The 17,714-nt window shown below is 49.2% G+C and overlaps 1 protein-coding gene across 1 annotated transcript in view; it reads left to right on the plus strand.

Moving 5' to 3' along the window:
* Window positions 1-17,714, plus strand: part of LOC135503874 (protein-tyrosine kinase 6-like) — a 56,652-nt gene that overhangs the window by 14,299 nt on the left and 24,639 nt on the right. Inside the window, exons 6-8 of the mRNA XM_064922045.1 lie at window positions 12,575-12,733; window positions 13,831-14,012; window positions 15,784-15,937. Of these exons, the coding sequence (XP_064778117.1) occupies window positions 12,575-12,733; window positions 13,831-14,012; window positions 15,784-15,937 (495 nt within the window). The remainder of the gene's footprint in view (window positions 1-12,574; window positions 12,734-13,830; window positions 14,013-15,783; window positions 15,938-17,714) is intronic.

The following is a 17,714-nucleotide window of genomic DNA, read 5'->3' on the forward strand; positions in this document are numbered from 1 at the left end:
GGACAGTATATTGCTCATTGGGACAGTGTATTACTCATTGGGACAGTGTATTGCTCATTGGGACAGTGTATTACTCCCTGGACAGTGTATTACTCATTGGGACAGTGTATTACTCATTGGGACAGTGTATTACTCCCTGGACAGTGTATTACTCATTGGGACAGTGTATTACTCATTGGGACAGTGTATTACTCATTGGGACAGTGTATTACTCATTGGGACAGTGTATTACTCATTGGGACAGTGTATTACTCATTGGGACAGTGTATTACTCCCTGGACAGTGTATTACACATTGGGACAGTGTATTACTCATTGGGACAGTGTATTACTCATTGGGACAGTGTATTGCTCATTGGGACAGTGTATTACTCATTGGGACAGTGTATTACTCATTGGGACAGTGTATTACTCCCTGGACAGTGTATTACTCATTGGGACAGTGTATTACTCATTGGGACAGTGTATTACTCATTGGGACAGTGTATTACTCATTGGGACAGTGTATTACTAGCTGGAAAGTGTATTACTCATTGGGACAGTGTATTACTCATTGGGACAGTGTATTACTCATTGGGACAGTGTATTACTCATTGGGACAGTGTATTACTCCCTGGACAGTGTATTACTCATTGGGACAGTGTATTACTCATTGGGACAGTGTATTACTCATTGGGACAGTGTGTTACTCATTGGGACAGTGTATTACTCATTGGGACAGTGTATTACTCCCTGGACAGTGTATTACTCATTGGGACAGTGTATTACTCATTGGGACAGTGTATTACTCATTGGGACAGTGTATTACTCATTGGGACAGTGTATTACTACCTGGGACAGTGTATTACTCATTGGGACAGTGTATTACTCATTGGGACAGTGTATTACTCATTGGGACAGTGTATTACTCATTGGGACAATGTATTACTCCCTGGGACAGTGTATTACACATTGGGACAGTGTATTACTCATTGGGACAGTGTATTACTCATTGGGACAGTGTATTACTCATTGGGACAGTGTATTACTCATTGGGACAGTGTATTACTCCCTGGACAGTGTATTACTCATTGGGACAGTGTATTACTCATTGGGACAGTGTATTACTCATTGGGACAGTGTATTACTCATTGAAACAGTGTATTACTCCCTGGACAGTGTATTACTCCCTGGACAGTGTATTACTCATTGGGACAGTGTATTACTCCCTGGACAGTGTATTACTCATTGGGTCAGTGTATTACTCCCTGGACAGTGTATTACTCCCTGGACAGTGTATTACTCATTGGGACAGTGTATTACTCATTGGGACAGTGTATTACTCCTTGGACAGTGTATTACTCATTGGGACAGTGTATTACTCATTGGACAGTGTATTACTCATTGGGACAGTGTATTACTCATTAGGACAGTGTATTACTCATTGGGACAGTGTATTACTCATTGGGACAGTGTATTAGTCATTGGGACAGTGTATTACTCATTGGGTCAGTGTGTTACTCCCTGGACAGTGTATTACTCATTGGGACAGTGTATTACTCATTGGGACAGTGTATTACTCATTGGGACAGTGTATTACTCCTTGGACAGTGTATTACTCATTGGGACAGTGTATTACTCATTGGGACAGTGTATTACTCATTGGGACAGTGTATTACTCATTGGGACAGTGTATTACTCATTGGGACAGTGTATTACTCATTGGGACAGTGTATTACACATTAGGACAGTGTATTACTCATTGGGACAGTGTATTACTCATTGGGTCAGTGTGTTACTCCCTGGACAGTGTATTACTCATTGGGACAGTGTATTACTCATTGGGACAGTGTATTACTCATTGGGACAGTGTGTTACTCATTGGGACAGTGTATTACTCCTTGGACAGTGTATTACTCATTTGGACAGTGTATTACTCATTGGGACAGTGTATTACTCATTGGGACAGTGTATTGCTCATTGGGACAGTGTATTACTCCCTGGACAGTGTATTACTCATTGGGACAGTGTATTACTCCCTGGACAGTGTATTACTCATTGGGACAGTGTATTACTCATTGGGACAGTGTATTACTCATTGGGACAGTGTATTACTCATTGGGACAGTGTATTACTCCCTGGACAGTGTATACTCATTGGGACAGTGTATTACTCCCTGGACAGTTTATTACTCATTGGGACAGTGTATTACACATTGGGACAGTGTATTGCTCATTGGGACAGTGTATTGCTCATTGGGACAGTGTATTACTCATTGGGACAGTGTATTACTCATTGGGACAGTGTATTACTCCCTGGACAGTGTATTACTCATCGGGACAGTGTATTACTCATTGGGACAGTGTATTACTCATTGGGACAGTGTATTACTCATTGGGACAGTGTATTACTCATTGGGACAGTGTATTACTCATTGGGACAGTGTATTACTCCCTGGACAGTGTATTACTCATTGGGACAGTGTATTACTCATTGGGACAGTATTTACTCATTGGGACAGTGTATTACTCATTGGGACAGTGTATTACTCATTGGGACAGTGTATTGCTCATTGGGACAGTGTATTACTCCTTGGACAGTGTATTACTCATTGGGACAGTGTATTACTCATTGGGACAGTGTATTACTCATTGGGACAGTGTATTACTCATTGGGACAGTGTATTACTCATTGGGACAGTGTATAACTCCCTGGACAGTGTATTACTCATTGGGACAGTGTATTACTCATTGGGACAGTGTATTACTCATTGGGACAGTGTATTACTCATTGGGACAGTGTATTACTCATTGGGACAGTGTATTGCTCATTGGGACAGTGTATTACTCATTGGGACAGTGTAACACTCATTGGGACAGTGTATTACTCATTTGGACAGTGTATTACTCATTGGGACAGTGTATTGCTCATTGGGACAGTGTATTACTCATTGGGACAGTGTATTACTCATTGGGACAGTGTATTACTCATTGGGACAGTGTATTACTCATCGGGACAGTGTATTACTCCCTGGACAGTGTATTACTCATTGGGACAGAGTATTACTCATTGGGACAGTGTATTACTCATTGGGACAGTGTATTACTCATTGGGACAGTGTATTACTCCCTGGACAGTGTATTACTCATTGGGACAGTGTATTACTCATTGGGACAGTATTTACTCATTGGGACAGTGTATTACTCATTGGGACAGTGTATTACTCATTGGGACAGTGTATTACTCAATGGGACAGTGTATTACTCATTGGGACAGTGTATTACACATTGGGACAGTGTATTGCTCATTGGGACAGTGTATTACTCCCTGGACAGTGTATTACTCATTGGGACATTGTATTACTCATTTGGACAGTGTATTACTCATTGGGACAGTGTATTACTAATTGGGACAGTGTATTACTCATTGGGACAGTATTTACTCATTAGAACAGTGTATTACTCATTGGGACAGTGTATTACTCATTGGGGAAGTGTATTACTCCCTGGACAGTGTATTACTCATTGGGACAGTGTATTACTCATTGGGACAGTGTATTACTCATTGGGACAGTGTATTGCTCATTGGGACAGTGTATTACTCCCTGGACAGTGTATTACTCATTGGGACAGTGTATTACTCATTGGGACAGTGTATTACTCATTGGGACAGTGTATTACTCATTGGGACAGTGAATTACTTTTAGACAGAACCTTACACAGCTCTGGCCAAAAGTAACACACTGTGGAATGAGGTGCCATTTTTGATTTGCCCCCTAGTGTGGTTGTGTTGATTGTGATCGTCATGATCGTTTGCCTCTACTATGAAAGCTGTTCAATATGGATTCTGAGCACAAGATCATTGACCGGGAGAGAACATGTTAGTTCCTCCAATGGGAATCCTTCTCTTTGTTTGCTGTGAGATCAGCTGTTCTGAGGACCAGCCAAACAACAGCCAAGCAGGCAGGTAGTTTGCGCATTTAACCCAGATGCCCACAAATACCAATCATTCTTGCCTGACTACAGAGAAGATGGACAAGTTTGTTTGGCCTTTATATCTAAATAGAATCATGACTCATGTTACAGTAGAAAGGTACTCGACATTTTATTTGTGAACGAGATCACAGTTACACCACCATCCCAGAAACTCTAGACCCACTCCAATTCACATACATCCCCAACAGATCCACAGATGATGCAATCTCTATTGCACTCCACACGGCCCCTTTCCCACCTGGATAAAAGGAACACCTACGTGAGAATGCTGTTCACAATGACGACAGCTTAGCGTTAAACACCATAGTGCCCTCAAAGCTCATCACTTATCTAAGGATCCTGGGACTAAACACCTCCCTCTGCAACTGGATCCTGGACTTCCTCATGGGCCGCCCCCAGGTGGTAAGAGTAGGCAACAACACATCCACCACGCTGATCCTCAACACGGGGGTCCCTCAGGGGTGCGTGCTCAGTCCCCTCCTGTACTCCCAGTTCACTCATGACTGCGTGGCCGCGCACGACTCCCAACACCATCATTAAGTTTGCCGACGACACAACAGTGGTAGTCCTGATCACTGACAACGATGAGACAGCCTATAGGGAAGAGGTCAGAGACCTGGCCGGGTGGTGCCAGGATAACAACCTCTCCCTCAACATGATCAAAACAAAGGAGATGATTGTGGACTACAGGAAATGGAGGACCTAGCACCCCCCCCCCCCATTATCATCGACGGGTCTGCAGTGGAGCAGCTTGAGAGCTTCAAGTTCCTCAGTGTCCACATCACCAACAAACTAACATGGACCAAACACACCAAGACAGCCGTGAAGAGGGCACGACAAAACCTATTCCCCCTCAGGAGACTGGAAAGATTTGGCATGGGTCCTCAGATCCTCAAAAAGTTCTACAGCTGCACCAGAGAGCACTGGTTGCATCACTACCTGGTATGGCAACTGCTCGGCCTCCGACCGCAAGGCACTACAGAGGCTAGTGAGAACGGCCCAGTACATCACTGGGGCCAAGCTTCCTGCCATCCATGACCTCTAAACCAGGCAGTGTCAGAGGAAGGCCCTAAAAATTGTCAGACTCCAGCCACCCCAGTCATAGACTGTTTTCTATGCTACCGCATGACAAGCGGTAGTCCAAAACGCTCCTTAACAGCTTCTACCCCCCCAAGCTAATCAAATTGCTACCTTCATTGACCCATCCTTTTCTTCACGCTGCTGTATAGTCACTTTACCCCTACCTACATGTACATATTACCTCAACTACCTTGACTAACCTGCTCCCCCGCATATTGACTCGATACCGGTAAACCTTATATATAGCCTCGTTATTGTTATTTTATCCTGTTACTTTTAAGTAAATATTTAAACTTGTTTTTTCTCCTTAAAACTGCATTGTTGGTTTTAAGGGCTTGTAAGTAAGCATTTCACGGTAAGATCTACACATGTCAAATTTGGCGCATATGACAAATACAAATGGATTTCTTTTAGCATTTCCTTCATGCCAGAAGTAAATTACTAATCTGCTGAAACTCATTTGATAGGTTTCTCTCTCTGTATGTGTGTGTGTGTGTGTGTGTGTGTGTGTGTGTGTGTGTGTGTGTGTGTGTGTGTGTGTGTGTGTGTGTGTGTGTGTGTGTGTGTGTGTGTGTGTGTGTGTGCGTGTGTGTCTCAAGAATTTCCTCAGTCTTTTCTTCTGTGAACCCCATCGTCAGAGAAACATTTTTTTGTGCATTTCCCGTCTTATGTGTATCCTGGCGGTGGTGTGTGTGTGACATCACACATACCTTAGTCTCTCGTTCCAGCCTTAGGGTTGTGTGATGACATCTCATACACACATCTGAACCAAAACAGACTATAGTTAACTGTCTCGCTGTAAGAGACTGCTCAGTGGACAGGATTGTGGGTAGAATGTTATCAGCCTGTCAACTCTCTGTGTGTATTCTTTCATTGTATTGACGACTATGTAGCTATGGCTTGTGAACTCGTCTATGATACAGGTGTTGGCTACAACACATACAATACAGTACAATACAGGATAGGACAGGACAGGACCAGTCTAAAAAGGTCCCTGAAATAGTTTTAACATGATACATAGCCTCAGCTCCCAGACTTCCTCATCCAACAGTGTCCCTGTACCGTGTCCATCCCTGTACCGTGTCCATCCCTGTACCGTGTCCACCCCTGTACCGTGTCTATCCCTGTACCGTGTCCATCCCTGTACCGTGTCTATCCCTGTACCGTGTCCACCCCTGTACCGTGTCCATCCCTGTACCGTGTCCATCCCCCTGTATCCCGTGTCCATCCCTGTACCGTGTCTATCCCTGTACCGTGTCTATCCCTGTACCGTGTCCATCCCTGTACCGTGTCCATCCCTGTACCGTGTCCATCCCTGTACCGTGTCTATCCCTGTACCGTGTCCACCCCTGTACCGTGTCCATCCCTGTACCGTGTCCATCCCTGTACCGTGTCCATCCCTGTCCCGTGTCTATCCCTGTACCGTGTCCATCCCTGTACCGTGTCCATCCCTGTACCGTGTCCATCCCTGTACCGTGTCCATCCCTGTACCGTGTCCATCCCTGTACCGTGTCCATCCCTGTACCGTGTCCATCCCTGTACCGTGTCTATCCCTGTACCGTACCGTGTCCATCCCTGTACCGTGTCCATCCCTGTACCGTGTCTATCCCATGTATCCCTGTACCGTGTCCATCCCTGTACCGTGTCTATCCCGTGTATCCCTGTACCGTGTCCACCCCTGTACCGTGTCCATCCCTGTACCGTGTCCATCCCTGTACCGTGTCCATCCCTGTACCGTGTCTATCCCTGTACCGTGTCCATCCCTGTACCGTGTCATCCCTGTACCGTGTCCATCCCTGTACCGTGTCCATCCCTGTACCGTGTCCATCCCTGTACCGTGTCTATCCCTGTACCGTGTCCATCCCTGTACCGTGTCCATCCCTGTACCGTGTCCATCCCCTGTACCGTGTCTATCCCTGTACCGTGTCCATCCCTGTACCGTGTCCATCCCTGTACCGTGTCTATCCCTGTACCACCGTGTCTATCCCTGTACCGTGTCCATCCCTGTACCGTGTCCATCCCCGTGTCCATCCCTGTACCGTGTCCATCCCTGTACCGTGTCCATCCCTGTACCGTGTCCATCCCTGTACCGTGTCTATCCCTGTACCGTGTCCATCCCTGTACCGTGTCCATCCCTGTACCGTGTCCATCCCTGTACCGTGTCCATCCCTGTACCGTGTCCATCGTGTATCCCTGTCTATCCCTGTACCGTGTCCATCCCTGTACCGTGTGTCCATCCCTGTACCGTGTCCATCCCTGTACCGTGTCCATCCCTGTACCGTGTCCATCCCTGTACCGTGTCTATCTATCCCCGTGTCCATCCCCCTGTACCGTGTCCATCCCTGTACCGTGTCCATCCCTGTACCGTGTCCATACCGTGTCCATCCCTGTACCGTGTCCATCCCTGTACCGTGTACCGTGTCATCCCTGTACCGTGTCCATCCCCGTGTACCGTGTCCATCCCACCGTGTCCATCCCTGTACCGTGTGTCCATCCCACCGTGTCCATCCCTGTACCGTGTCCATCCCTGTACCGTGTCTATCCCTGTACCGTGTCTATCCCTGTACCGTGTCCATCCCTGTACCGTGTCCATCCCTGTACCGTGTCCATCCCTGTACCGTGTCCATCCCTGTACCGTGTCCATCCCTGTACCGTGTCCATCCCTGTACCGTGTCCATCCCCGTGTCCATCCCTGTGTCCCACCGTGTCATCCCTGTACCGTGTCCATCCCTGTACCCCGTGTCCATACCGTGTCCTATCCCTGTACCGTGTCCATCCCTGTACCGTGTCCATCCCCCGTGTCCATCCCTGTACCGTGTCCATCCCTGTACCGTGTCCATCCCTGTACCGTGTCCATCCCCCTGTCCATCCCTGTACCGTGTCCATCCCTGTACCGTGTCCATCCCTGTACCGTGTCCATCCCTGTACCGTGTCCATCCCTGTACCGTGTCCATCCCTGTACCGTGTCTATCCCACCGTGTCTATCCCTGTACCGTGTCCATCCCTGTACCGTGTCTATCCCTGTACCGTGTCCATCCCTGTACCGTGTCCATCCCGTGTCTATCCCTGTACCGTGTCCATCCCTGTACCGTGTCTATCCCTGTACCGTGTCTATCCTTGTCCATCCCTGTACCGTGTCTATCCTGTACCGTGTCCATCCCTGTGTGTCTATCCCTGTGTCTATCCCTGTACCGTGTCCATCCCTGTACCGTGTCTATCCCGTGTCCATCCCTGTACCGTGTCCATACCGTGTCTATCCCTGTACCGTGTCCATCCCTGTACCGTGTCCATCCCTGTACCGTGTCTATCCCTGTACCGTGTCCATCCCTGTACCGTGTCCATCCCTGTACCGTGTCCATCCCGTGTGTGTCTATCCCACCGTGTCCATCCCCTGTCTGTGTCCATCCCTGTATCCCGTGTCCATCCCTACCGTGTCCATCCCTGTACCGTGTCCATCCCTGTACCGTGTCCATCCCTGTACCGTGTCCATCCCTGTGTGTCCATCCCTGTCTATCCCTGTACCGTGTCCATCCCTGTACCGTGTCTATCGTGTCCATCCCTGTACCGTGTCCATCCCTGTACCGTGTCCATCCCTGTACCGTGTCCATCCCTGTACCGTGTCTATCCCTGTACCGTGTCCATCCCTGTACCGTGTCTATCCCTGTACCGTGTCTATCCCTGTACCGTGTCCATCCCTGTACCGTACCGTGTCCATCCCTGTACCGTGTCCATCCCTGTACCGTGTCCATCCCTGTACCGTGTCCATCCCTGTACCGTGTCCATCCCTGTACCGTGTCCATCCCTGTACCGTGTCCATCCCTGTACCGTGTCCATCCCTGTACCGTGTCCATCCCTGTACCGTGTCTATCCCTGTACCGTGTCCATCCCTGTACCGTGTCTATCCCTGTACCGTGTCTATCCCTGTACCGTGTCCATCCCTGTACCGTGTCCATCCCTGTACCGTGTCCATCCCTGTACCGTGTCTATCCCTGTACCGTGTCTATCCACCGTGTCCATCCCTGTACCGTGTCCACCCCTGTACCGTGTCCCTGTTCCGTGTCCATCCCTGTACCGTGTCCATCCCTGTACCGTGTCCATCCCTGTACCGTGTCCATCCCTGTACCGTGTCCATCCCTGTACCGTGTCTATCCCTGTACCGTGTCCATCCCTGTACCGTGTCCATCCCTGTACCGTGTCCATCCCTGTACCGTGTCCATCCCTGTACCGTGTCCATCCCTGTACCGTGTCTATCCCTGTACCTGTCCATCCCTGTACCGTGTCTATCCCTGTACCATGTCCCCCCTGTCCATCCCTGTACCGTGTCCATCCCTGTACCGTGTCTATCCCTGTACCGTGTCCATCCCTGTACCGTGTCCATCCCTGTACCGTGTCCATCCCTGTCTATACCGTGTCTATCCCTGTACCGTGTCCATCCCTGTACCGTGTCCATCCCTGTACCGTGTCCATCCCTGTACCGTGTCTATCCCTGTACCGTGTCTATCCCTGTACCGTGTCTATCCCTGTACCGTGTCCATCCCTGTACCGTGTCTATCCCTGTATCCCCGTGTCCATCCCTGTACCGTGTCCATCCATCCATCCCTGTACCGTGTCCATCCCTGTACCGTGTCATCCCTGTACCGTGTCTATCCCTGTACCGTGTCTATCCCTGTACCGTGTCCACCGTGTCCCTGTACCGTGTCCATCCCTGTACCGTGTCCATCCCTGTACCGTGTCCATCCCTGTACCGTGTCCATCCCTGTACCGTGTCCATCCCTGTACCTTGTACCGTGTCTATCCCTGTACCCGTGTCCATCCCTGTACCGTGTCTATCCCTGTACCGTGTCTATCCCTGTGTCCATCCCTGTACCGTGTCCATCCCTGTACCGTGTCCATCCCTGTACCGTGTCTATCCCTGTACCGTGTCCATCCCTGTACCGTGTCCATCCCTGTACCGTGTCCATCCCTGTACCGTGTCTATCCCTGTACCGTGTCTATCCCTGTACCGTGTCTATCCCTGTACCGTGTCCATCCCTGTACCGTACCGTGTCCATCCCTGTACCGTGTCCATCCCTGTACCGTGTCCATCCCTGTACCGTGTCCATCCCTGTACCGTGTCCATCCCTGTACCGTGTCCATCCCTGTACCGTGTCCACCCCTGTACCGTGTCCATCCCTGTACCGTGTCTATCCCTGTACCGTGTCTATCCCTGTACCGTGTCCATCCCTGTACCGTACCGTGTCCATCCCACCGTGTCCACCGTGTCTATCCCTGTACCGTGTCATCCCCCGTGTCATCCCTGTACCGTGTCATCCCTGTACCTTGTCCATCCCTGTACCGTGTCCATCCCTCACCGTGCCCCGTGTCCATCCCACCGTGTCTATCCCTGTACCGTGTCATCCCTGTACCGTGTCCATCCCCCGTGTCCATCCCTGTACCGTGTCCATCCCTGTACCCATCCCTGTACCGTGTCCATCCCTGTACCGTGTCTATCCCTGTACCGTGTCCATCCCTGTACCGTGTCCATCCCCCGTGTCATCCCTGTACCGTGTCCATCCCCGTGTCCATCCCTGTACCGTGTCCATCCCTGTACCGTGTCCATCCCCCGTGTCCATCCCTGTACCGTGTCTATCCCTGTACCGTGTCCATCCCTGTACCGTGTCTATCCCACCGTGTCCATTTGTACCGTGTCTATCCCTGTACCGTGTCTATCCCTGTACCCCATCATCCCTGTACCGTGTCCACCCCCCGTGTCCATCCCTGTACCGTGTCATCCCTGTACCGTGTCCATCCCTGTACCGTGTCTATCCCCCGTGTCCATCCCTGTACCGTGTCATCCCTGTACCGTGTCTATCCCTGTACCCCTGTGTCTATCCCTCACCGTGTCCATCCCTGTACCGTGTCTATCCCACGTGTCTATCCCTGTACCGTGTCCACCCCTGTACCGTGTCCATCCTGTACCCGTGTCACCGTGTCCACCGTGTCCACCCCTGTACCGTGTCTATCCCTGTACCGTGTCTATCCCCCGTGTCATCCCTTACCCCGTGTCCCCACACCGTGTCCATCCCTGTACCGTGTCTATCCCTGTACCGTGTCCATCCCACCGTGTCTATCCCTGTACGTGTCTATCCCACCCTTACCCCGTGTCCATCCCCCGTGTCATCCCTGTACCGTGTCCATCCCCCGTGTCCATCCCTGTACCCGTGTCATCCCTGTACCGTGTCCATCCCTGTACCGTGTCCATCCCACCCGTGTCATCCCTGTACCGTGTCCATCCCACCGTGTCCATCCCTTACCGTGTCCATCCCTGTCCGTGTCTATCCCTGTACCGTGTCCATCCCTTACCGTGTCCATCCCTGTACCGTGTGTCCATCCCTGTACCGTGTCCATCCCCCGTGTCCATCCCTGTACACCCCATCCCTGTACCGTGTCCATCCCTGTACCGTGTCCATCCCTGTACCGTGTCCATCCCTGTACCGTGTCCATCTGTGTTTGGGATTGGTTAAGTTACTGACCCATTACTGATGCACCTACTGTATCCCCCAAGACACACTTACACACATAAACACCCACCCTCACCCTTACCTTCACCCTCACCCTTACCTTCACCCTTACCTTCACCCTCACCCCACACTCACCCTCAACCTTACCCTCACCCTCACCCTCACCCCACCCTCACCCTCACCCCACACTCACCCTCACCCTTACCCTCACCCTTACCTTCACCCTCACCCCACACTCACCCTCAACCTTACCCCCACCCTCATCCTTACCCTCACCCTCACCCCACACTCACCCTCACCCTTACCTTCACCCTCACCCTCACCCCCCCCCTTACCCTCACCCTTACCCTCACCCTTACCCTTCACCCTCACCCCCACCCTCACCCTCATCCTTACCCCCTCACCCCTTACCCCCACCCTCATCCTTACCCTCACCCTTACCCTCACCCTTACCCCCACCCTCATCCTTACCCTCACCCTTACCCCCACCCTCACCCCCACCCTTACCCTCACCCTCATCCTCATCCTTACCCTTACCCCCACCCTCATCCTTACCCCCACCCTCATCCTTACCCTCACCCTTACCCCCACCCTCATCCTTACCCTCACCCTTACCCTCACCCTTACCCCCACCCTCATCCTTACCCTTACCTTCACCCTCATCCTTACCCCCACCTTCACCCTCATCCTTACCCTCACCCTCATCCTTACCCCCACCCTCATCCTTACCCTCACCCTTACCCCCACCCTCATCCTTACCCTTACCTTCACCCTCATCCTTACCCCCACCCCCACCCTCATCCTTACCCTCACCCTTACCCTCACCCTCATCCTTACCCCCACCCTCACCCTCATCCTTACCCTCACCCTCATCCTTACCCTCACCCTCATCCTTACCCCCACCCTCACCCTCATCCTTACCCCCACCCTCATCCTTACCCTCACACTCATCCTTACCCCCACCCTCATCCTTAATCTCACCCTCATCCCCACCCTCATCCTTACCCTCATATCTTTTCAGACTCGTTGAACGACCATGAGTTCCAGCGTGAGGTGCAGATCCTAAAGAAGCTGAGACACAGACACCTGATCTCCCTGTTTGCCGTCTGCACCTCCTCATCCCCCTACTACATCATCACTGAACTCATGGAGAAGGGAAACCTATTGAACTTCCTCAGAGGTTAGTCAGCCAGTCTTCTAGCCAGTCCTCGAGCCAGTCCTCGAGCCAGTCCTCCAATCAGTCCTCCAGCCAGTCCTCTAGCCAGTCTTCCAGCCAGTCCTCTAGCCAGTCCTCTAGCCAGTCCTCTAGCCAGTATTTCAATCAGTCCTCCAGCCAGTCCTCTAGCCAGTCCTCCAATCAGTCCTCCAGCCAGTCCTCTAGCCAGTCCTCCAGCCAGTCCTCTAGCCAGTCCTCCAGCCAGTCCTCTAGCCAGTCCTCTAGCCAGTCCTCCAGCCAGTCCTCTAGCCAGTCCTCCAGCCAGTCCTCTAGCCAGTCCTCCAATCAGTCCTCCAATCAGTCCTCCAGCCAGTCCTCTAGCCAGTCCTCCAATCAGTCCTCCAGCCAGTCCTTCAGCCAGTCCTCCAGCCAGTCCCTCTAGCCAGTCCTCTAGCCAGTATTTCAATCAGTCCTCTAGCCAGTACTCTAGCCAGTCCTCCAGCCAGTCCTCCAGCCAGTCCTCTCGCCAGTCCTCCAATCAGCCCGCCAGTCAGTCCTCTGGCCAGTCCTCTAGCCAGTCCTCCAATCAGTCTTCCAATCAGTCCTCCAGCCAGTCCTCTAGCTAGTCCTCCAGTCAGTCCTCCAATCAGTCCTCTAGCCAGTCCTCTAACCAGTCCTCTATCCAGTCCTAGAGCCAGTCCTCTAGCCAGTCCTAGAGCCAGTCCTCCAGCCAATATTTCAATCAGTCATCTATCCAGTATTTCAATCAGTCCACTACCAGTACTCTAGCCAGTCCTCTAACCAGTCATCTAGCCAGTCCTAGAGTCAGTCCTCCAGCCAGTATTTCAATCAGTCCTCTAGCCAGTCCTCTAGCCAGTCCTCCACCACACTCCAATATGTCTCTATGACTCTGAAACAGGCCGTACTGTACATACAATGATCTTTCTGATAGACATTTTTGAAAGTGGCCTCAAACATATTTTGTTTTCTCAACAGTCAAAATGAAAGTATTTTAACTGAGTACCTGCTTAAACATGTAACACAAGTGTAATGTACAGCAACACGATAAGATAATCTTTACTCGAGGTCCATAGTTCTGACCAATCAGTCTCTCTCTCCAGGTTCAGAGGGTTCTCAGCTGGACCTGGTGTCTCTGGCGGACATGGCAGCCCAGGTGGCTGATGGGATGGCGTATCTGGAGCAGCAGAACAGTATCCATAGAGACCTGGCTGCCCGAAACGTCCTGGTGGGAGAGAACTACATCTGCAAGGTGGCTGACTTTGGACTGGCCAGGATCATCAAGGTTGGTATAATCGTTAGTGAACAGATTCATGTAACATAGGATGGTATCGTAGCGTCTCTCGCCAGCCTGAGGGATGCGACGACTAACAAGGTAGGTTTTAATAACTGAAGAACTACACCTGCAAGGTGGCTGACTTTGGACTGGCCAGAATCATGAAGGTTACTAGGGTCCCAGCAAACAACAGACATTCCCTCACCTTTAGAGAACGTTCATTTAGGTCATTACTCGGACTGGCCAGAATCATGAAGGTTACTAGGGTCCCAGCAAACAACAGACATTCCCTCACCTTTAGAGAACGTTCATTTAGGTCATTACTCGGACCGGCCAGAATCATGAGGGTTACTAGGGTCCCAGCAAACAACAGACATTCCCTCACCTTTAGAGAACGTTCATTTAGGTCATTCCTCGGACTGGCCAGAATCATGAAGGTTACGAGGGTCCCAGCAAACAGCAGACATTCCCTCACCTTTAGAGAACGTTCATTAGTGTCAGCGATTGGGTGCAGAGATGTAGGAGTCAGGCGCAGGACACAGGTTTGAGCAACACAACGGTGTTTAATCAACAAAAATACAAGCAATATTGCAAATAGGAAAACACATACAAACTAACACCTACAACAACCACTAAAACACCAACAATCACAGACAGAACAGAAATATATGCCAGAGAGTTAAATAAGGAACATGATATGGGAATTGAAACCAGGTGTAATACAGACAAAACGACGCGATAAATGAAACGGTGGAAAAGGAAATCGGTGGTGACTAGAAAGCCGGCGACGTCGACCGCCGAACACCACCCGAACAAGGAGCCAAACACCACCCGAACAAGGAGCCGGACACCACCCGAACAAAGAGCCAAACACCACCCGAACAAGGAGCCGAACACCACCCGAACAAGGAGCCGAACAGCACCCGAACAAGGAGCCGAACACCACCCGAACAGCACCCGAACAAGGAGCCGAACAGCACCCGAACAAGGAGCCGAACACCACCCGAACAAGGAGCCGAACACCACCCGAACAAGGAGAAGGGGCCGACTTCGGTGGATGTCGTGGCAATTAGGTCATTACTCGGACTGACCAGGGTCATCAAGGTCATCAAGGTCAGCAGGGATAAACCTGGGGTGATGGTATGTGTTTGCGTTTGTGCTGTGATTGAGTGGACGTTGGGTTCTCTCAATCCCAACTGGTACTGTTAACAACTAGGAGAGAGAGCTTTCTACTAAGAATACAGCCTGGACATGGCAAGGATATAATCTGGGAGGTTTCCTTTGTGTCTGTGTGTCTCATTTGTGTCATGATGATTGGTCCTTGGGTTTTCCCAATTCCATTTGTGTCATGATGATTGGTCCTTGGGTTTTCCCAATTCCATTTGTGTCATGATGATTGGTCCTTGGGTTTTCCAAATTCCATTTCTGTCATGATGATTGGGGTCCTTGGGTTTTCCCAATTCCATTTGTGTACCGTTAAGAACTGGGATAGACAACATTCTCCAAAGCATTTTACAAGAAAATAAAGCTCAGTGCATTTTAGTTTGAAGTAATTGTATTCAGCACCAGCAAATTTATTTTGATTGAACATGGTTTATATTGTTAAAATACACCCAGAATTTGTACAAATATTTTTAAACCACATTACTTTGCCAGTGGTCAGCAGTTTGCTGTTTACGAAGAACATGTTTTCCTCTCTTCCTCTTTTCCCCCACAAATATATTTGTATTAATAATTTGCAGTATCGTTCCATCCTCGTTCGGTTTGTCTCCATCCTCAGGAGCCCTTCTACGTGTCTGAGGACAAAAAAATCCCCTACAAATGGAGTTCCCCAGAGGCCATCAGCCACGGACGTTTCTCCAACAAGTCAGATGTCTGGTCCTTTGGGGTTCTGCTCTACGAGATGCTAACCTACGGTGGGATTCCATACCCAGGTATGTCATGTTTCACCTAACCCAGTGGTTTTCGCAATTTCGTTGTAACCCTGAAGCAGCTCACCTGATCGACCTAATCCAGAGCTCGATGATTAGTTGATAAGTTGAATCACGTGCTAAATCTGGAAAATGTGAAATACATAGAACAGCCTGAGGGTTTTTGAGGAGAGGGTTGAAAGCACCTGATCTAACCAGTATACAGGCCAAGCCTATGCCTGGCTGTGTGGTATAAATCCTTACTTGTATTATGCACAGTAGGCCTAAAGACCAAGAGATAATTGCCTCAGGCTAAGATCTATTCTGATCTTTTATCCCACAGACTTATTTTTTGACGAATGACATCAGATCTAATTCACATCAGTTATTTTTTCAGAGCTAATCTGATTGGTCAAAATACCAATTAGTGAAAAAAAGATCAGAATTCGACTGCCTGTCTAAACAACAAATAAAAAAATAAATAATAAACAGATAAACAACAATTTCTTCTTTCTAGGTAGTGTTTCCTGGTCATTGTGCTCTCGCTTCTGCTTTGCTTTGCTCTTTGGGTTTATAGTGAAGCTTGTGGTTCTGCAGTGTACATAGTGTAGAGCGCATTCGGAAAGTATTCAGACCCCTGGGCTTTTTCCACATTTTGTTACGTTACAGCCTTATTCCTTTTTTGTTTGTTGCAAATGTATAAGAAAAATATATATTTATATATATATTCCAGTATTCAGACCCTTTACTTTGTTGAAGCACATTTGGCAGCGATTACAGCCTCGAGTCTTCTTGGGTATGACGCTACAAGCTTGGCACAAGAATGATGGCCACTGTGTTCTTGGAGACCTTCAATGCTGCAGAATGTTTTAGGTCCCCTTCCCCAGATCTGTGCCTCGGCGCAATCATGTCTCGGCGCTCTACAGACAATTCCTTCAACCTCATGGCTTGGTTGTTGCTCTGACGTGCACCGTCAACTGTGGGACCTTATATAGACAGGTGTATCCCTTTCCAAATCATGTCCAATCAATAGAATTTACCACAGGTGGACTCCAATCAAGTTGTAAAAACATCTTGAGGATGATCAATGGAAACAGGATGAGCTCAATTTCGTGTCTCATAGCAAAGGGTCTGAATACTTACTTAAATAAGGTATTTCAGTTTTTGTTTTGAAAACATACGCAAAAATTTCTAAATGACCTGTTTTTGCTTTGGCATGATGCGGTATTTTGTGTAGATTGATGAGGATGTTTTATTTGTTCAATCCATTTCAGAATAAAGATGTAATGGGGGAAAAATGGAAAAGGGGAAGGGATCTGAACACACTTCCGAATGCGCTGTACCTCATGTGGATTTGTGTTCTCTCAGCTTCTACGTGTGTTGTCTGTATATCCTGTTATCGTCTCTCTGCATATCCTGTTTATCGTCTCTCTGCATATCCTGTTTATCGTCTCTCTGTATATCCTGTTTATCGTCTCTCTGTATATCCTGTTTATCGTCTCTCTGTATATCCTGTTTATTGTCTCTCTGTATATCCTGTTTATCGTCTCTCTGTATATCCTGTTTATCGTCTCTCTGTATATCCTGTTTATCGTCTCTCTGTATATCCTGTTTATGGTCTCTCTGCATATCCTGTTTATGGTCTCTCTGTATATCCTGTTTATCGTCTCTCTGCATATCCTGTTTATCGTCTCTCTGCATATCCTGTTTATCGTCTCTCTGCATATCCTGCTTATTGTCTCTCTGCATATCCTGCTTATTGTCTCTCTGCATATCCTGCTTATTGTCTCTCTGCATATCC

This window comes from Oncorhynchus masou, chromosome 18, assembly GCF_036934945.1.
Source record: "Oncorhynchus masou masou isolate Uvic2021 chromosome 18, UVic_Omas_1.1, whole genome shotgun sequence".
Classification (NCBI taxonomy): domain Eukaryota; kingdom Metazoa; phylum Chordata; class Actinopteri; order Salmoniformes; family Salmonidae; genus Oncorhynchus; species Oncorhynchus masou.